Source organism: Aquila chrysaetos, chromosome 23 (genome assembly GCF_900496995.4).
Source record: "Aquila chrysaetos chrysaetos chromosome 23, bAquChr1.4, whole genome shotgun sequence".
NCBI lineage: Eukaryota > Metazoa > Chordata > Aves > Accipitriformes > Accipitridae > Aquila > Aquila chrysaetos.
The window spans coordinates 7,123,586-7,145,025 of NC_044026.1; the positions used below are offsets into that span (position 1 = coordinate 7,123,586).

At 48.8% G+C, this 21,440-nt stretch overlaps 1 protein-coding gene across 1 annotated transcript in view; it reads right to left on the reverse strand.

The window, feature by feature from the left end:
* NPAS2 (neuronal PAS domain protein 2) overlaps positions 1-8,758 on the reverse strand; it is a 107,500-nt gene extending 98,742 nt beyond the window's left edge. The window contains 1 exon segment of the mRNA XM_029998674.2: positions 8,067-8,758. Within this exon segment, the coding sequence (XP_029854534.1) occupies positions 8,067-8,380 (314 nt within the window). The 5' untranslated portion in view covers positions 8,381-8,758.
* Between the last annotated feature and the right edge of the window lie 12,682 nt (positions 8,759-21,440).

Below are 21,440 nucleotides of genomic sequence, written 5' to 3' on the forward strand. Positions count from 1 at the left end.
ATAAGATAAGTAGAACAGAGAATAAAATACTCTTCTTAGCTTGGTAACCAAAGATAAAGCAAATTAAAAAAACTCGATGCTGATCTGATGAACAGGATGAAGATTCTGCCTAACTGAGTAGTGGCCTTAATGGTCCATGTAGAAATCATACAGCTGTTTTACCCTTTATAAATCATAAATTAGAGGAACTCTCACTGGAAGTGTAACTGGAATGTGCGTATGTCTAATGCAAAGCCTCCAATTTAAAACCTTTTACTGTTTTAGAGGTCAAAACGAGGAACAGACAAAATACCGCAAGTAAAATCTGTAGAAGTACCAATAAAAACACCAAGGCAGATATTTTGTATGAGAACTAGGAATAGCAGAAAAATATCCCATCTCCAGCTGATCACGTTGCATGCAGTAATAATATTTATTATTAACAAGATTCTGCAAGCATACCATTCTTAGCAATAATATGGGAAATAGCATGTCAAGTCTCCATGACATATTAATGAGAGGTGTCCCACCCAAACCAATAAGTCTAGGACACGCTCAAAGTTGGATTCATTCAGCCACTGACTCAATCAGATAACCAGTAATTCTCAGGTTTTGCACGATTACATCCACCTGTTGATTTAGAGATTACAAGTGGGAGCTGCCTTATTAAAATTGCTCTCCAGCTTAAAAATTTGACACACCTAACAGACAGAATCAAGAGAAAAACAGTCTGGTCTGCTCATCAATGACAAAATGATAATAAATAATCAAACTCAATTATTATTGTTTGCAGGGCTAAAATTATGCTTAAAGAAATTCATTGCCATCTGTAAGCCTGTTAAAGTTGATTATGATTTTCTCATGCTGGTTTTCTTCCCAATGATTGAACAGTATTGCCTATTTTTCAAGGAAAAAAAAAATAAAGCTGCTTGAATAATAAATTTTTTATCCCAAGACAGAACAAACCATAGTGATGAACTTTAAGAATGGTTACCAAATTAGAACTGGGAATGAAAAACAAGTATTTTCCTGTTCAAGGTTTTGTTTTTAATGTGTTTTTATTTTTAACTGGATTGAGTGCTGATTACAGAAAATTCAAGGCTACCTGGACATCAGACTGCTCAATTGACTGAAAAGTTTGATGACTTCTCTAAAAAGTGAGGTCTGTGCATGAAATTAAATCAGTATCACTGCTCCGAGATAACTCGGGGGGGGGGGGGGGGCAGTGGTTAATATCGCTTATTAAATAATGTTAAATGAGATCAAACAAGACGTGCAGGATTCAGGAGGGCTCTTGGAGCGCCGGTTGTTTCCCCAGGCTGCTTATGCAACCTCGCTCACGCAGGCAGTGTAAGGGCCTGCCATTTTATTACATAAGGTTGCCCAAAAATATACAGCTAGGCAGTTGTGAGCTCCATTAAGTGCTGCATTGGAGTTTCTGTATCAGTTAGCGTCTAGAAAATTTAAGGAACAATCAGAAGGACTGAGACATTGCTGAGTTTGGGATTGTTGCTGTTGTTTTAATAGCAACAGCTCTCATCTAAAAGCCAGCAAATATCATCAGCATGAGCTGCATTTGAATACATTGTGCTTTGGCCGTTGCTTAAGTGAACAGCAATACACAGCCTTTGGTTTAGCACAGCCGTGGTAAGTGCAAGCCAGGGCTTTAAAATCTGCCTTTCAGCTGATTAAGCAAATTGTCTGGTTTAGTAAACAGCAGTCAACACGACATTATTGTTTTAAGCAGCGCTTAAGTGCAGCGGATAGCTGAAGAAAATTAATTTCCAACGCATCCTCACATTCTCAGTTCAGAATTTCAAAGCCTGGTCTCGTACAGACGGATAAAACTGTAACTACAGGAACACCAGGTCAGGGAAGACGAGCCCCTTGCCCCAAATCCTCTCCCTGACACCGGGCAGCAGCAAAGGCTCGGGAAGCCTGCATGAGCGGGGCAGGCGTGTAGCAATATTACAGCCTCCCAGCAGAGACTTTTTCAGCCAGGCATTGTATCTTGGTATTCAACGCCTCTTGGTGGGATTGCTTCCGTGAATATAATTGCTTTCTGAACCTACTTGAACCCAAGAAGATAAGGCTGTCTGTCCTCGCCATGCCTGCACAGCTCAATAGTAGGACACCAGGGAGCGAGCTCGAGCGCCGCACCCTGCCTTCTGCAGCGCTGCCGGCGTTCTAGCTTTGGAGCACTTCAACTAGCTTCTTCCAGCTAGCTCTTTCCACCGCAGATGTGCTATAACGAGGCCAGCCCCGAGCAGCGAAGGCACGAGGCACCAGCAGCCCCTTGGCGTTGGGGGCACGGTGGGGCCGGGTGCTGGCCCAGTTCATTCCGCGGAGCAGACACTGGGGGACCACTTGGCTCGGCAGCCCCGCTCAGCCGTGGCCAGGCACGGGTGCCGAGGGGCGAGTAGAAGAGCAAGGCAAACTAATGGTGGTATTTCCTCAGGATACTCACCAAGCTTCCAAGAATTTGCAGCTCCAAACTTCCTAAGCCAGAGGCAGTGGTTTTGTATTTAATAGCCCTTGATGGATTTCTCTTCCATGAACTCATCCAGTCACCTCATTAGCTGATGTAACCTCTCAGCATCCACATCCTGTGGTGAGGAGCTCGGCAGCCTGACCACGCCACGTGAAGAGCCACCTCCTTTTGTTTCCATCCCCACAACTCCCTGCTTCACCCGATGCCCTCCGCTGCTGTCGCTTTCTCCATGCTTTGCATAATTTTACAGATTTCTGTGGCATCGCTTTATCAGCGTTGTTACTCCTCAGGCAGGAGCCGCGCTGTTCCTCTGATCACCTTTGCTGCCTTCCTCTGAATCTCCTCCCTCGCCATTATACACCTTTGAGGTGGGGGGATCAACAACACACGATGCTGAAGATGTGTGTGCACCATAGCATATATAGTGAAATAATGGGACTCTTTTTATCATTTTCCATCTTTTTTAAAATAATGCCTAATGTTCTATTTGCCTTTATTACTTTTTTAAACTCACATCTGACCATTGCATTGATTTTTTTTTTTTTGAGTTGTCCCTGGGAGATTTTATCTAAGCTTCTGCACCTTCAGTGACCTGTAGCAATGAACTTCTATGATTATACATATACTCATGTACCATACATATACTTTCTTCCATTAACTTTCAACCTGACATGCATATTACATGCATCGGACATGAAGATACTCAAAGAGAAAGGGTGATTGAAATGTCCCAGCAGATGATGCTCTGTCATGCTAGCACTTCTTGTATGTTTTGAAATGACAGAGGTTTCGTACCTGAACTTCCAAATTTCCATTCTGATCTCAAATGCGCGTATACATCCTTTAGATTTTTTTTCCCCGTATCATCATTTCACTTGGCTAGAAATCTTCTATTTTATGCACAGGTCCCTAAGAACAGTGGTAAAACAGCTGAAAAACACCTTCTGTCATAATCAGGCCAGCAAAAGACCAGCTGTTTTACACAGACTTCTGCCCAAGCAGGAGAAGGTGAGATAACCTCCCTGTTCCCACCATTTACATGGCCATTTTTGGAGTATCTTGGAGCTCTGGGCATGCTACCTGCCGCACAGGCACAGGAGAAAGAGATGGCGTTACCTCAGAGAGCTCGCAGGCAAAGGAGAGGACAGGGAAGAGCAGGCAGGTACTGACAGAGTACCGGGCAAAGCGTGCGGCAACACTATTTCCTAGTGACAAAGGTCCAATCTCACCAGTGACCCAGCTTTTGTGACAGTTTTATTTTTCTGAAGCCACAGGTGAATTTTCAGACTGAAGCAGGATTAAAACTAGCATTGGGGGTGCATAAGACTGCTCCTCCCAAACGTGGCAGGCAGCATGCGAGATGGTCCTTGGATAAAGGAACAGAAATGTTTTTACCAAATTGTAACTAAACACAACATTTTGGTTGGACTGAGTTGTGCTTCGTGGTTTGCCTTCAGGGGGAAGAGACACAGGAAGAGAAGCATAAAAAACGGTACCTTCCTCTCTGCTCCCAAAATGTACAGCGAATTTATGTGTACAAAGCCAAGAAAGCCGTGCCCCAAAATCCCTCAATCTAATCTGCCGACATCCCTGAGCCACCGCAAGATAAATGCAGTGAGTAAGCCATGCCTGCAGTTTCTGAGCTGCTTACTCAGAGCACGAGCCTACAGGACCACATCCCTTCTCACCCCCTTGCCCTTCCTGCCCTGCAACTCTTGTGTTTCTGAATTCAGCGGGCGATATACTGGTATATATATCCTGTGTGGTCCATAGCAGGTCACAACAAAGAGTAATGGCTTTAGTCCCTCCCAAAAAACTGTGAAATACCAAAAGCACCACTACATAAACAAATCCACCACCATCTATGCATTCTGCTTAAATGCTATTACATGGTGTTTCCTTTTCAAACTTCAGTAATCAGTCTCATATAGAAAAAGTCCATCTATCAGCCGATGCTGATTTCTGACTGAATTAAATTAGCTAAAATACAAATATTTGCATGGCCTCAGCCCAGTTTTTCAAGAACAAGTTTTAATAAGATCAAGGATCAATGGAAAGCTAAGCCAAATCTAGGAAAATGACTTTTTTATACAGATAATGATCCCTTTACAAAATCCGCAACTCAAGTGCATCTGCCCTAAGAGCCTGAAAGCAAAACTATAAACACAAATGGAAGTTACTTAAATTCAGCTTAGAAAGAAAGAAAAACAACTAAATACACATAAAATACATATTTGACTGTCATTTTCAAGAGTATGATATTTGCCAATCATCAGTTGTAGTGATGTAAATAATCTGATTGCTCAAAACTTATGATTGAATGGAGCCAATGGTTATTTAAATCGTTACGTTTGCAGTGCAAAATGTCCTATCCTTAAAGAATGCTAGAGCCACAGATGAAAACCATCAGTTGTTGATCTTAATTTTCCTACCTTAAATGAATGTATTACGATATAACATCAGTTACATGATTATATACTATTTTTTTCCATGGGGCTTTAGTGTTTTGATGTATTGTTAATATACTGAGCTATAAATTCTTCCTTTAAAAAGCGGAAAACCCACCCCAGCCTACCGCAGCAGTCACCAACTGGATTGAGTCCTTCAGGTCCACAGCATAAAAATCTAGTGTCAGGCTTAACTGGGGCATACAAAATTACTACCCTGTCCACGGCAAACCCAGTGCTAGAAGAAGGTGGGCAGACACGGCGGTGGAGGCCTGAGACCGGCCCTGGTGCCAGGTCCTGCTCCTTGGGGTGCTGCCCGATGGTGGGGTACGGGATAAGGAGGAGAACAAACACATGGGCTCATGAGCTCCAGAGCCTGGGCTCCACAATGGAAATAGCTCCTCTCCAGGTCCAAGGTCTACGACTGGAGCAACAACAGTTGCTCCTCAGGGCAAGGAGACAGCAACAATTTCTGTGAGGGAACCAGGGAGGGGGTGAAGAAGCAGAGACAAGGGCTGAAGAACACAGTAGGCAGTGTGAGGAGGAAGACGAGAAGGATGAAAAAGGAGTAGTACCATGACCCTATCATTGAAAGACTGGAAACCACAGCTTTTGCACGTTCACATCTCCTGTCCCTGTCCACCACAAGTCTCTCATCACCTTTTTCTGCCCACCATTACTTCTCTTGATCTGGGTTTTCCATCTCTATCTCCAGTTCCCTGCACCTTGTTCCCAAGCTTTGTCATCTATGACCCCATCAAGTCCTTTGACTTAATTCGAGGTCCCTGCTCTTCACTTTCCCCATGCCTCCATCACCAATACTTCTTCTTCTCCATTCTAGTCCCACCATTCCTTGTCACCACGCATGCATGAATTAAGCAGCTTCCTCCTCCTTCTCCACCCTGCCTCCGCATCAGCAGGCACACCCTGCCACCGGAGACACAGCCGAGACAGTCTTCAATGCTCCCTCCTTATGGTGCTCACTGTAGCGGGAACAACTGGGAAGAATAACTGCGGGGGAAAGTCCACTCAGCCCTTCAGTCACCAAGTGGAGTGCTCTCATTCTTCCCAGGAAGATGAGCAGTTGCTCAGCTCCTAACAACGCTGGGGTGTTCAGCGTGCTCTGTGCCGAGAGCTTCTTCAGCGAGTGAGTGCGGTGGTGAAGCCCTCAACATCCCTCCGCCGAGAGCGCGCAACGTGAGCGTTGTGACAAAATGATAACTGAGACCAATTCTGGAAGCTTTTCATAGGCTCAACGTAAGGCACACCCCCATCACAAGATTGATCCCCAGCCAAGTATCTTTTTCCTGCTCCAAAACACAAAGCCACAAGAATTCAACAGTCTCGATGAAAGTGCTTCTCAACATAGCCAAAAAACGCAGGTTCACAGAAGAAGAAAGATCAAGGTCTCCTAATGCAGGATGATGTATACCTAAACCATCTTCGTCAGATAAGTGGCCAAAGAATACATTTCCCTCTAACCACGCTCTCAGAAACAGCTGAACCATTTCATCTGAAACTTCCTGAGGAGAGTCTGTCTTCAGCAAACACTCAACCTGGAAAATGTCAGCCTAGGTTTAAGCTTAGCAAATGCATAAGCACCTGAAAGCAGAGCATTGCAATGGAAAGCACTAGATAATTTTAACTGTAGACAACATTGCTGCCTGTGATAAAACAACAACTCCTTCAAGTGCTCTCACATACTCTAGGCTAGAAAATGGGGCAATAATCGTTAATTCTGCAAAGCACAGTCTGTGGGTTCAATCCTGCACACGTGCAGGGTGGCACCTTTATTCGGGAGGGAAAGCAATTTTAGGCAAGCCTACTGTCTCCAGGCTTCGGAGCAGGGCACAGAAGTGCTGCCAGCTTGGGGAATCACCCTGGTGTCGGATACCTGGTTCCAGAAAACGCTCGTTTTCACACGTTCAGTGAGACTGTGCACAGCTTGGCAATTACGTTCTCCAAATACTCCTGTTTCCAGGCCATCCCTGCAGAGCAGCTCCGCGTCCATATTCATCTACAGAAATGTATGCAGGATTGGGCCCTCCACCAGCCGACAGCTCTCGGAATCAGACACGGATCAGCGGATGAGCTGGCGAGGTCTGGAAACTGTGAACACTAATTATTTAGTAGGGCCAAAAACACTAAACCCACGGTGGGATACAAATTAACATTTCACACCGGGGTAAGGGAGAGATCATTTTCCACTTCAAGAGGCGGCACTTGTTGAGCCGAACGCCCAGGTTAGCTGCGCCCGTCCGAGGGAACCCCACAGCCCTTCCAGAGATTTAGCACCGTGAAAAGATTCAAGTTCCTCTGCTGGCTGTAAGGCTTATAACCGCTAATTATTTCTGAGTCACTTGAGTGAAAGTAAACTGCCATCCTGTAGACAGTTAAGGAGTAGGGAGGAAAGTTTCTGGATGAGCGTGCTTGTTAATTGACAGATCAGGCTAGTGACCATAGAGGAAAACACCACCGCACAACTCTTCGCGAAAGAAGTCCTGTGTTGCAGCTCAGCCGTGGATCTAACGCGTCGTGTCCCCCCCGGTTCCGCACGCCGAAGGGAAACGAGCGGGAGCCCGGCGCAGGGCTGCAGCAGCAGCGGCAGCAGCAGCGGGGCTCTCCCGGCACACCACACAACCTCCGCTCCCACCGGGAGCCTTCGCCCCTTCCAAAATCCCACTGGTCTTACTGGAAGTTTTCCTCGACCAAACACCGCCCGGTCGCGTCGCAGACCCTGTTGCAGTCCAGCCTAAATGACCCCCCAACGTCAGGAAACTGCCAACCGCACCAAAATGAGATGGGGAGGGGGACAGGTTCGGGGGGGGGGCAGTGGATTTTTCCCCAGCCCGGCCGGGACAGACCCGCCGCACCGGGCGCGCTCCCCACGGAAACTTTCCCGCGGCAGAGGCGATGCCGCCCCGCACCCCGGGGCACATCTGCCACCCCCGCGGTGCGTGGGACGGGGGACGGGGGGGGGGACGGGAGAGCTGGCCCCGATCGCCGCCGCGGGGGGTCACGCGTGGGCGGGCGTGTGCGTCCCCTGTGTGTGTGTGCGCGTGTGTCCCCCCCACCCACCCCGCGCGGGTGTCGCGGGTGGGCGCCCCGCGGGGCGGAGGGAGGGCCGGGGCCGCAGGGCCGCGCGTTACCTGGGGTGCCGGTGCTGCGGGAGCGCGGCGGGGAAGCCCCAGCCGCCGCCGCCGCCGCCGCCGCTGCTGCTGTCCGCGGTGGCCACCTGGGCGCGGGAGCCGCCGGTGCCGGTGGCCGTGCCGCCGGGCTGGATGCCGCCGGTTTTCCGGTGCCTGCCGGTGCCGCTGCGGCAGCGGCCGCCGCTGCTCCAGCCGCGCGGGAGGCCGGCCTCGGGAACCGGCAAACTCTTCGCCGCCGCCGCCGCCGCCGAGGAGCCGGGGACGCCGCCCGCCTCCTGCCTGGTGCCGGTGCCGGCGCCGGTGCCGTGTCTCATGGTGCGCGGGGCCGCCGCATGCCGCGCTGCCGCCGCCCCGGGCGCCGCGGGACCCAGGCGCGCCGGGGCCAGGGGCTCCGCCGGCAGCGGGAGGCCGCCGGGAGCCCGGGCTGCTGCGGGGGGGGGGGGAGGCCGGGGGCCGGGGGGGCTGCTGGCTGGGGCTCCCGCTGGGGCATTAAGTTGGACGCGCGGCCGGGAGAGGCAGGGCGGGCGCGGGGGCTGCGGGGCCGAGAGTTCTCCGCCAAGTTGGAGCCCGGCGGGCGAGGCGGGGGCATCCTCTCCGCCGGCCCTTCATCGCCGCCCTAGCCCCCCGCCGCCGGGCCGCCGCCCCGCGCCCTCAGCCGGCGGCGCTGGGGGGACGCGCCCCGCGCCCCGCGCCCATGGGCGGCCGCGGCCCCGGCGGCTGGAGGAGGCGGCGGCGGCGGCTCCGGCTTCCTCCGCCGCTCGCTCGCCTTCCCCGGCGGCGGAGCGGGGAAGAGGGGGGGGGGAGTTGCGGGGGGGGGGGGGGCCGAGCAAAACCCGAGGCCGGGGCGCAAAATGGGTCAGGGGGGAGGAAAGGGAAGCCGGCGCTCGCCTGCCCCCTCCCCGCGGTGGGCTCCGGGAGGGCCGGGCTGGGGCGGTGGGTAGCGAGAGGGCTGCGGAGGAGCTCTCCCGCCCCGGCTCCCTGTGCACAAGTGCAGGGAATGTTCCACTGACCTACATATTTTTCCAAACATACGTGACCTTTTTTTCTCTCTCTCTCTCGTTCTGTGGGAGGAGACAGGCGAGGATCCAAGAAAAGGAGAAGCTGGAAAGAGAACGAAAGGGGAAGCAGGGGAAAAAAAAAAAAAATTAAAAAAAATAAAAACCTCAACCAAAAAGCCAGCCCCGTATCAAGGATGGTTTCACAACGCCTCGAGCGAACCCCAGCGTGCCCGCCTTTACATATGTCCACACCGACAACGCCGCGCCGCACCGGCGGCCGCCCCTATCGCCTGACCCCGGGACCCCCCCGCCACTCCAGCCGGCCGCGGTGCTCGCCGTCCCCGCCGGGCAGGGCTGCGCCCGGCTGCCCGGCCACCGGCTCCCGGGTCGCCCCGGAGGGGACCCCGGCTCGGCTCGGCTTCGCTCGGCGGGGGCGGGGGGGGGGTGGGGGGGACTGGGGACGCCCTCCCCGCTCGGTCCCCGACCCGGGGACGGGGGGGTGACCCTCCGCCCTGCCCGTGCCCGCTCCCCCGCCGGCGGCGGCGGCGGTCCCGGGAGCCGAGCCGGAGCGGGGCACGGCACCGGGCCGCCCCGGGGCAGGTTCCCGGCCTCCCCGGGCACCGGCAGGAGCTCCCGATTTGGTTATGCAACGCCGCACCGGCAATTAGAGCAAAACCTTGACAGAGAGCTCTTTTTTTTTTTTCCCTTGTTGCAAAGTAGGTCATTCCTTTTATTCCCCACTTTGCATTTTTTTTTTGTTGGTTTTTGGTTTGTTGTTTTTTTTTTTTTTTTTTTGCCTAATACTCCTCCTGCAAAGTGGCCAGTGAGAGATAAGGAAGTGGGCTGGAGCTCTTGGTTCGGAGCCTTTGCTTTCGCCTCGCCGGGCATTCCTGCCCACTTCTGACGGCGGCAGGGAGCGGGGGCCGGGCTTGCCCTTCACCCCCGGGGAGGGCAGAAATGGCCGGGGAGCGGGGGCACGGCTTGGGCTCAGCCCGCTGGTATCCCCCCCCCCCCGGGGTTTGCCGGCACTGCTGTGTCCACCCGGCCACCCCCCCTCCCCATGGCTGTGCCAAAGACAGACCTGGAGTAGGCACCCCTTCCACCCGCAGAAGGGCTCTCCCCTTGGGATACAGCATTTGCTTTTTAGGAGAGTTGCTTTTTTTAAATTTTTTGTTCGGAGAAGGGATTTGCTGGGGAGGGAAAAGCCCCTTTAGCTGGTGCAAGCTCTGTCCCCACCAGAAGGGCCTGGCAGCACTGCCATACCTGCGCCAGCAGAGTTTGGGTGGTGGGTTGGGGGCTGTTTCCCCATCTCCCCCTTCCATTCTGCTTCGTTTTTAAAGACGCGTTCATCCTCGCAAAATAGCAGCCAGCAGAGACCTCTCTGCCCACACGGGGTGTGCGGGGCGCGGGGTGCAGGCTGTGGGCTGAAGGCTGCTGCAGCTACCTGGCTCCAGCAAGGAGCCGTGCGGCTTCTCCCACTTACCTCCACCACCCAGCTCACCCAGTTACCCCGCCGTGATGCCCGGTTCCCCCCCGCCCCGTACGCCACTTCCAGCCAGTTATTCAATCCAATTCAATCCCGAATGCAAATGTTAATAATTACAAAGTATGGAAAAACATTGCGCTCTTTTTGCTGAGCGCTTTTACACCGCACTTTATACAGCAGGCATGACTAATGTTGAAAGGGTAAAGTTGTTTACTTTTAACCAAGATTAAATACAAAACTTTGAAAAGCTCCTCCCTTCCTTTGGATGAAACCCAGCATTTTTTCCCATTTGGAAATTGTCAAACAGTGGTTAAACAATCCTTTGGCAAACAAGTAGTGCCTGAGGGAATAAAGCATCAGATACATGGGGAGTGGAATAAAAGACATTTCTGTTCCTGAGGTATTTTTCTTGTGTTGCACAATGAAGTATAACATAAAATCTTCAAGCCTTGTAAGGTTAGAGAAAAGGAACTTCCCATGATTATATACACCACATGATTTGATATTCCAGTCTTTTTGAAAACCTACCAAAACCCTGCCCCCAAAACAACCCTACACTTTCAAAAGCTGGGAAACCCAGTACCTTGAGGAAAATACCACACTGAGAAAGGCAGTCAGAGAGACACAGGGGCATAAATACAAAATTACATCTCTACCGTGTCTTAACATTTTCCCGGTGAATTTCTAAGGACTCCATTGCACAAGTGAAGAAGTGAGACTGGCTAAGGTTTGTTTCTTAATTCATTCCCTAGGTTACCATTGTAAACTTTAATTAGGGCAACAAACAGCAGATTGGCTGAGGGCGAGGCAGACTTTTCCCAGTGCATACCTGGGTCCTGTTGTGAAATACTGGCCATTCAAAACATGCAGCCTTTCTCTCGGTCCAGCGACCAATACTGTCAATATTGCGTTTGGTTTGGAAATTAACCAAAGGGTTACACTAGATGCCACATGTAAGAACTTTAGGGAAGGAGCCCAGTGTTGAATTAAAAAAATAAATAAATCGTTTTATAATCATGAAATATCAGTAACTTTTCAGACACCAGGAGCCCATGATCCAAAGCCGCAATCCCTTTTGTTTTGACTAGAATAGGCTGGCCAACCTTCGCGGCCCAGAAATGACGGGTTTTCAATGGGGCACGAACCACAAGCTAGGTGACTCCCAGGGTGGAGGGCCAAGGGGAAGAGCGGGAGAGGACAGCGGCTCCCCCGGGACCCCACTGCTCCATTGTGGCGAGCCCGTGGGAGGGATGTGGGCTTGGGTGCGAGTTCAGCCCGGACGTACTGGGTTTAACTGTGCTGGCTTGCTTTCTCTTGCTGCCAGGGCTTCGGATTATGTAGTGCCACCACCACCACCGTGTGATGTAGCAAAGGAGCTACCTTGGACGTCACTTGGCTCCCGAGCCAGAGCCTGGCTGCCACAGCCTGGAAGCATGGGCATTACCTGTGCAATATCGATGCTGTTAACCTTTTACAGACACAAGTACGTGTTGCGGGGAGGTAAGATGCAATTTGCAGCCCTTAAATTAAATGGGGAGCCTACATTTGGATTAGCTTTTGTGTAGAAGTAAAAAGGGGTCCCTCAAATAATCATCCTGTAATCAACATAAATGGCAACAGTGGTGCAAAAGTCAGGGATGGCACTGTGGGAGAGAGCGGCGTGATGGGAAAGAGTAAAGGACCCTCAAAGAGCCGACCAGATTGCACTGAATATGAAACTATTCTCTTAAGTTTTCAAGTAAGTAAGGAGACAGACAAGGATTATTTCAATTAATATTAATTAAGGGGCACGACAGACCTTGGGCCACTTGTATCCCTACCTTCCACGCTGAAAGACAGAGCAATAGGGACAAATACATGGCAAATAAATCTAGCGGCTCCTGTTAGTCGAAGGGGTTGCGGCAGCCGTGGCTGCGGGGGGCTCTGTGCTGCTTTCCAGCCTGGCTGGCTGGGGGAGGTGAGCATGAGGACAGATGTGGGGTGCTCCTTCTTTGGGTAACACTTCTGTAACCAATTTTGGCAGAAATTTCTGCAGAGAGGAGCGGTCTTCAGAGGATCAGCATTATTTTTCATTCTGCAGATTACAGCTTCCTGAGGGAGGGGGAGGTAGTACAGATTTATCAACCAGCAGCACAGCCTCTGAATCAGGGAAAGGCAGGGAGATGCCACAGTGAAATGGACTCAGATGCATCCTACTGGTGCTGCCCCAGGAGCTGGAGTAGGATGTCTGATGGGTCTTAAGGATCTCTTCAGCTAGAAAACCAACTCCCTGTTTTTCTGCATGGTTGTTACAAGAGAAGAACCAATTTGCTGTTTTGAACTTACCTCAGTTTGATCTATTTCGAAGCAAAAATGTATCTACTACCAGGGTTTTCATGGAAGAACTTAATCATGTATACAGCCTACCCGAGGGTTTGACTTTCCCAGCTTATTCAAAAAAGATTTTGCAGGTTTTCTTTAAGTGGTTAAAGTACAGAGTGGGACGGAAGAAGTCATGGGCTGAAAAATTAGTGACTAAGTATTGAACAGACTTAGTACCTGGAAGGGCTGAAGTTGCTGCTAGGTGCCCAGAAAGCCCTAAAGCTTTCTGCCTGGCAGTCTTGTGGGTGAGCATTCACAGCTTTCCTGTGAAGCGAAACAGTTCTGCAGCATGAGCTGTACGTATCCATTCAATTGCCACGGAGTGTATTTGTATTGGGTTTGCATGGCAAGGTTTTGGTAGCGGGGCTGCAGGGGGTGGCTTTGGGGGGGGGGGGGCTACAGGGGTGGCTTCTGTGAGAAGCTGCCAGAAGCTTCCCCCATGTCCGACAGAGCCAATGCCAGCCGGCTCCAAGATGGACCCGCCGCCGGCCAAGGCCGAGCCCATCAGCGATGGGGGTAGCGCCTCTGGGATAACAGATTTTAGAAAGGGGAAAAAAAACCCCAGCACCCGCAGCTGAAGAGAGGAGTGAGAACATGTGAGAAACAGCCCTGCAGACCCCCAGGTCAGTGCAGAAGGAGGGGAGGAGATGCTCCAGGCGCCGGAGCAGAGATTCCCCTGCAGCCCGTGGGGAAGACCATGGTGAGGCAGGCTGTCCCCCTGCAGCCCAGGGAGGTCCACGGGGGAGCAGATCTCCACCTGCAGCCCGGGGAGGACCCCACGCTGGAGCAGGGGGATGCCCGAAGGAGGCTGTGACCCCGTGGGAAGCCCACGCTGGAGCAGGCTGTGCCTGAAGGACTGCAGCCCATGGGAGGGACCCATGCTGGAGCAGTTAATGAAGAACTGCAGCCCGTGGGAAGGACCCACGTTGGAGAAGTTCATGGAAGACTGTCTCCCTTGGGAGGGACCCCACGCTGGAGCAGGGGAAGAGTGTGGGGAGTCCTGCCCCTGAACAGGATGAAGCAACAGAGACAGTGTGTGATGAACTGATCATAAACCCCATTCCCTGTGCTGGTGGGGGGGGTAGCTAGAGAATCCGAGAGTGAAGCTGTACCTGGGAAGAAGGGAGGGGTGGGAGGAAGGTGTTTTAAGATTTGGTTTTATTTCTCATTACCCTGCCCTGGTTTCATTGGCAATAAATTAAGTTAATTTTCCCCAAGTCGAGACTGTTTTGCCCGTGACGGTAATTGGTGAGTGATCTTTCCCTGTCCTTATCTCGACCCATGACCCTTTTGTTATATTTTCTCTCCCCTGTCCAGTTGAGGAGGGGGAGTGACAGAGCAGCTTTGGTGGGCACCTGGCATCCAGCCAGGGTCAACCCAGCACAGTATTGTACATGTGCGTGTCAGCCTGGTAAGCCAAAGCTCAAGGCTGTGGGAATAATTCCTTCTCATATGGGAAAGAGATGACCCACCACTTATCCTCTGGTTGACAGTGGCCTTTGTGCCAGTCCACTTCTTGGCCCGTACAGGACCTTTCGTTCACTCACAGCAGGATGGGAATACATCTCATGGCAAAGTCTGGTTTCAGTGGGACTGAGCTGGTTAACACGAAAAAGGAATTATGGCGTGGCTGTACCTGGGAGAAAGGCTCTGGTCTGAAATCAGGCTGATGGAGCTTGTTCAGCTTTGAGAGCTGTTCAAGAAAATGAAGTTCCAACTCAAACTCAGGAGTAAAGGATCTGCTGTTTTTCTGTGGAAGTCCTGGTGAAACCGAAGATAATAAAGGGTTGTAGTGCCACAACTGAATTAAGAATGGCTGGGAGAAGTCTGAACGCAAACGCAGCATGTTCGGCCTAACCTTGACTAAGAAAAACAACTGCATTAATGTTGGACTGCGGTAGTATTTTTTTGGCAAGGCACAATCCCTATGGATCTGTACAAATATTTTAATTCCTGGCAGGTTTCACAGAGACCTCCTACCTCTTCCAGAAGCTCTTGATGAGCAGCAGGAAGGTGTAGTGAACCATTGCCTCTCTCCTTAAAACAGGCAGCCTGATCCCCTTCTCTGCTGACTTCAGCAGGAGCTGGGTTAGGACTGGAGTTCATCCTCACTTTCAGGATTCCGCAGAGTTTTCCAAATTCTTTCCTAATTGCTCCCTCCTCTTTTTTTCCCCTGAGTACTGTTCTTGCTCACAGCACCTACCTTAAGCTCATTATGTTATTATTACTAATGACACATGTTAGTAAAATTATGGAAAATTTAAATGTGAATGTTAAGTAAATAACAGAAGAACTATAAAAAAAAATCTTCAAACTCGGGGGTATATGGATCTGCCCTCACATATACAGCTCTGCCATCTATGATTTTCAAAGCAGTGAGCAACTATCAATATCAAGACAATGTGTAAGTCTGAATTTAGCTGCCTGATTTTAAAAAATCACCCCAGAAGATTTTGTTCCAGGATGTTTGTAGCATACCTGCTCAGATCTTTCTCATCATCTTCTCTTGTATAGACCATACATAAGAGAAGAGACTATCAGGACTGTTGGTTCTGACTTCCTGAACAAATCCAGGGCACATAAGTTCCTCTTAGTGCATCTGGCCAGGTACCTCATTGTCGTGCTTTAAAAAGACATTGATCTTGACTTAAAAAACGTCCAAATCAGGTTGATCTCATCATTGCCTCTCTCAATGTTTTTACTTGTGTGGCCTGAACTGCACTAGATGTCAATGAGGCACTAGGAGTGTTCCGCAATGTGCTCACGCCTGTCCAAACAGATGCTAAATTCCTGGTAACAATACAAAAAATACCCTACTGAGTTAAATCATGCATTTAAAAAACAATTTACTTTGCTGTTTTAAACTCTTAGTTTGAGCACAGTCATACAGGTTAAAAAAAAAAAAAAAGTTCAGAAAACATTTTTCCTTTGAGCTAGATTATTTCCTTTCTATGTTGCAAATGAAAATGAGCTGCTTTACGGGCTGCTCTTCCTTTTTTGTGGCTGTCAGCTCCTCTCCCTGATATTCATGCAAACACGGTGCTGATTTCATTGTGAGCACCCCGGGGGAGCACCGAAATACAAACGAAACCCTCGAAAACAATTTCATTAATGCAAAATCAGGTGAGGCGTTCTGTTGCTTTCGCAAAGCCAGAGGTTTGGCTGTAAAAACTTGGAAGGTGTATTTGGCCTCCGTCATTAGGGCAGGCTGCGTGCAGATGCAGCTGCTAGCAGAGGCTGAGCTATTCTGCTTGCAGAGAGCATTGCAGGAGGGAAAGAAGCAGAGGAAGAGAAAGTGTTAAAAAAGTAAATATTGACTCAAAGAAAGGAGACATAAAGGAGAATGGGGGAGAACTGTAAATGAGCCAGAGAGGATGGAGAAAAATTCTTCAGCAACTGTAATTAGGTTAGATTTCAGAAGTAATGGCAGTGTTCCAGCATCAGCAGATACTGTAGGCAATATTTGCCCTCAGCCGCGTTTGCAGAGAAGGCGGCAAGTTGTTTCAGCCTGCAGGGCCTGATCCTGGCGTGGTCGCACCGATTGCGCGCAGACGTGAGCCCAGTGCAGCGGCCGATGTTCTCCCACCCCACGTCACTGGAAGCGGGAGCAGCGCCCAGCCGGGAAGTTTTCAGGGAGCGGACACGGTGGGCGCGGAGACAAAAACCCAGCGGCGCGTGTGGATGCAAACACACGGCCTAAGTAGAAGACTATGTATTTAATGGAGCTGCTGGTGGAAAACTGTCTTAGCAATTTAATACTGAATAAAAGGTGTTTAAACTATCACTGGTGCCTGGCTGATGTTGCCACCTTTGCAGAGGGCGTGGGGAGGCTGGGCTGGTACCTACCTCCTTGCCACGGGTTGGAGCAGTAACTGGGATGCGGGAACTGCAGTCCCCTCCAGTTCCTTTAAGAAGTACTTCTCCTGTATAAAACCAGATTATATAGGCTTTTGGCAGGGAAAATAGATTTCACCTTTAAGTCTTCTGCAGAGGTTTTACATTAGCAGTTCATGCACCATCAGAAAATCAATTACCATTGGTATTACATGCAGATGAACAGCACAGAGTAATGGAGAATTCATTTTACACAATGCTTCTAATAAAATGCTAAATACAGCAAAATATTTTCCAAAGGGCTATTTATAGGCTCTGTGTGGGAAGTATGTTTCTGAGGGGAAGTCTGCACCTTTGTGATTCGGACGAGGAGTGAGTCTCAGCCTTCTTAATGCTAACATTGGTCAAGTACATATTTCTGCCAGGATGGATTAAAGACGACAGCAGTCCATCGTCTGTATTGCAATGGCTGTAACTTCACATGGAAAAACACTTTTTCTTTTAAAAACAAGAGTTTCACAGGCTGCGTTGTTGCAGTGCCAGTTGTTGCAAGACCCTAAAATAACTGAATTACTCCCTCGTTCTTGACGCTCTTATCGTCTTTTCCTGTTCTTAATGCCAAAGCAGTTTGTTGATTAGATTTGCTATGTGTATTTCAGTAAATCATTGACATCGGCACCTCTTTACAAACAGATGTATCTGCAATAACAGCCCTATTCCTACCTGAGTTTGGGCAGGTAGCTGGGGCAAAGAAAGGGATTCAGATAGTTTTATCAGGAAGCAATTATGGAAATAAGAACAGCAATGCAGGGCCAGACCGAAGTATGCTGCCTCTAACTATGGCCAGAAAGAGAAGTCTGAGGAAGTGAATAAGAATAGCACAAGCATGCATTTTCCTGGAGTGCTCTCTCAGCCATCAATAGTTTATGCTCAGGAGCTCCCTGTATGCCCATGTAACCACCACGGGCAACATCTTCCTGCAGGGAACCCCACAGCTTAACTATATACTTTATGAAGAGCCATCTGGTTTCGCTCATTTTGAACCTGCTAGCTTTATTTGGCACCCTCTCATTCTTGTGTTGGAAGAGACGGGGAGCAATCAGTCCCTCTCCACCCTCTTTATGCTACTCGTGGTTTTATAGACACGTGCCATATCCCCTCTCAGTCATCACTTTTCCAAGCTGAAGAGCCGAAGTATGGAAACTGCTCCATGGTTTTGATCGTCCCTGTGGCTCTTCTCTGAATGTTTTCCATCATGTTTCCTTTAAAGTAAGGACCAGGACTGCTCATAATATTCAACAGGCGATCCAAGTGGGCACACACTAAATCTGTATTGGTGCACGATGGTGTTCTTGCTTTTCCTTCCCTAATAGCTGCTAACACGGTGCACTGGCTCTTGTGTCTTTAAGATCTTCTGAGATTCATAGTACATTTCAGTTACATAAGCTCAAGAACAGTTTTTTCCATTTACCTTTTTTTTTTTTTTAAATAGCCCTGCTGAATCCAACCCAAAATAATAGAAATTTGTCTTAACTTATCTACAGATTTAGCTCTATTGAAAGAAAAGAATGGCTAGAATATTGCTAAGGAGAAAATGTATTCTTATTCATTGTAAGTTCCAAGATTTCTGGAGGGGCTATATTTAAGTTATGTACACAAAAAAATAGCCATGCTGGAGGGGGAAGGGGGATCAACCACAGAAAACTTGAACAGCAAAAGGAAATGTTTCAAGATGTTCTAAACCTGTGAAAATAAATGTATGATAGGATAGAAGAGAATAATATAAAAAACCCCTTTGACAATTTCCCTGCAATAGAATGTACTCCCTTCTTTTAAATATTTTTGTTAGAGCTAAAACCCATGAAACCATGAAAACAACTAAAATAACAGATGAATCCTTCTGCCAGTTGCTATTCCAATCTATTACTTGCAGGAAGGAAACATGTTTATTTAAAAATATCCTCCCTGCCCTTAAAGATGTAGTCAGATGTTTGTATTACTTGAAAAGTGTTGTAAATATCATAATTACCCAGTTCCTTTTGCATGTCACAATTCTTGCTAGGTGTATTATTTTACGTCTTGCAAGTCTAATCTAATCTGTGCTGGTACTATTAAGTACGACTGATATGGCGCTATAGAAAACCAGCAGCGATGACCTAAGCTTCAGTCTGATGTTTCCTCCGATACCTATTTCCCACTTGGCTCCACCAAGCAAACCACCAGAGCCCCCAGCTGACGTCCGCCCTCAGGTTTTCCGCCAGTTCCTCCCGCAGTGGTGGCCCGTACTCCCTGCTGCCACCCTGGGATTAGTCTGACAACCTCAAGCCAAGTGCCACGGGGTAAAAATATTGAAGCTGTGCCTTAAAACGTGGCTCCAAAGTTGTGCCTAAGTATCTCCAGCTGCTTTATGAGAGTGAGTGAAATGGTCTGAAAGCTCCATTTCAATTAAAATAATCTCTGCTCTAGCTTTACTTGCAACAATCAGCAGTGGCATTCAGCTTTCAAAAGCTGATGGTAACACTGAATTGGCAGGAGTGTGCTGGCCTGTTCACTACTTCTGAGAAGAGCAAACAGCTCTGGTCTGCATCACACAAACAGAACTTCATATTTTTGAAACCTTTGATCTGCAAATTTCCTACCCCTATCACTCTATCTTGGATTAGATATTTGGAAGTCTTCCATGGAGATGCAGACATTTCTTTGGGGCATGATGAGCTTTTGACTTTTGCCTTTCTTTGATTATTTATTTTTAGAAAGATAGAAAGCAAAGATCTTTTCTGTGAGCATGCCTGCCCCAGGCAGCCACTATTCACAGTGGAAGCTGAGTAACAGTTTGCTATTCAAACAGAAATCTGAGTGTGTTGTACAACTGCAACAATATGAGGCAGACATGGAAAGATGGCATGGAGCCATTCCTTCCTGCCTGGCAGAGAAGGAAGCTTTTGGAAAGGCAGGTAGAGAGAAGGGTATTGACAATACATTGGCAAGACATGAAGCGAGGGTGAAGAGGCCATCAGCAGAGGTGTGGGGCATTGAGAGAAGGAGAGAACAAGAAGCCACGATGAGATGCACAGAGGTCTGGTGGGAGGTATGGACTAAGATTTGCAGGGATTTGGTGTGACTTAGTGGTGCGAGAACTTTGCTGAGACCCTGGAGTCTTTAGCTTAAGTCTGAAGTTCAGTGAGCTGCCTTATTGCCTCTGGCAAGTCACTTCACCTCCCTGCATCTCAGATTCCCCCCCCCCATCTCCTCCTGCTCATCAAATCGGCATCAACAACGAATTGTCAAGAGAGAGGAAAACAAAGATAAATTGTGTTGGGCCTCAAAGATGAGGACACAGAGCCTGAGTGAAAAGGTGAGATGATTCTGTGTGGTTTAGGGGAAAGGGATGAGACGACATTAGCTCCTTTCAGCTAGATCTTGAGCAGAAGATCTGACATCATCATGTTCTCAGCTCCAAATGCGGAGAGAGCGATGCTGGGGATGAGGTACAGAACGTGCAGCATGCAGCCAGCACAACAAAGTCGTTGCCAGGTAGAGATAAATGTAGGACAGCCAAGTTACATAAAGCCCATCTCTCTTGGTCTTCGGCTGCTGAAGAAGGATGGGGCGTTCAGAAACCCTTCCTGTGTGAGGGCTCAGAGCACAATAAGCTAAACTGCTCCTTCAATAGTACTCAGGGAGCAACATATGCCGGTGCTGCTTTGTGTTTATTTTTTGTTTTAATAATCAAAATCAGCTAGGCTATGTCCTTATGGATGTACTCAAGTTTGTTTCCAGTTTTCATGTATGTGGTGATGCGCCTTATCACGTGCTGGTGGATTAGTTTGTTTACATAAATTTGGCTTCAAAGGCTGAGCGCCGTATGAACACAGCACGGTGAGGAAGCGCTGCAGCCTGAGCCTCGGGTCCCGACCACGTTCTCCATTCAGATGGCCCCACAAACTAGCACTCCAGTCCTGTGTGCTGCACCCATGTCCCCTCAGAGCCAGATGTCAATGCCAGGACTCAAGTTTTAATCAGTTTTAGAGACTTTCAGACAATGACTCCAATACATCTGGAAATTGCAAGCTGTTTTATGTAGACATAGCCATAGTGTATCTCCTCTCAGAAAGGTAGTACCCACTACTTAAAAAATCTTCTGAAATGTCAGAAAAAAAAAAAAAAAAAGACTTACATGCAACCTCAGGAACTCACTTGGTTGTCAATTACTAGTCAGGCTTCCTGACGCCAAGGTACGCTCCCTCTTGGTACCAAGAAGGGCTAGTTAACCTGAACTCCTAGCTGATGTTACGAAGGAAATGCGATGAACTGTATACATCTTAAAGCACTGTGCTCTCCTGAAGCAATCATTCCTTTCACGGAAGGAAGAGCCATGAACTGGTGTGGGGGAGATCTGAGACTCCTGAACATACCAAATCCATCCAGCATAGATTAATTATTTATAACTCTATAGGGTTTAACTGAAATTATGAATGAGTCCAGCTGCCCATTCAGTTCATCCAAATTTAGGTGTCTACATGCCAGCTGGGTGTCTAAGCTTCTGCAATAGTCACTGGAGATCTAAAGACTATAGTCAGTGGAGCCAGGGGTAGTTCAGCTAAACAAAGGATGGAGTTTACCTTAAAACACTATGAATTATCTCTCTTAACTCCATTCCCTATTGACTAAATTTCCATTGACTCCAATGGAAGC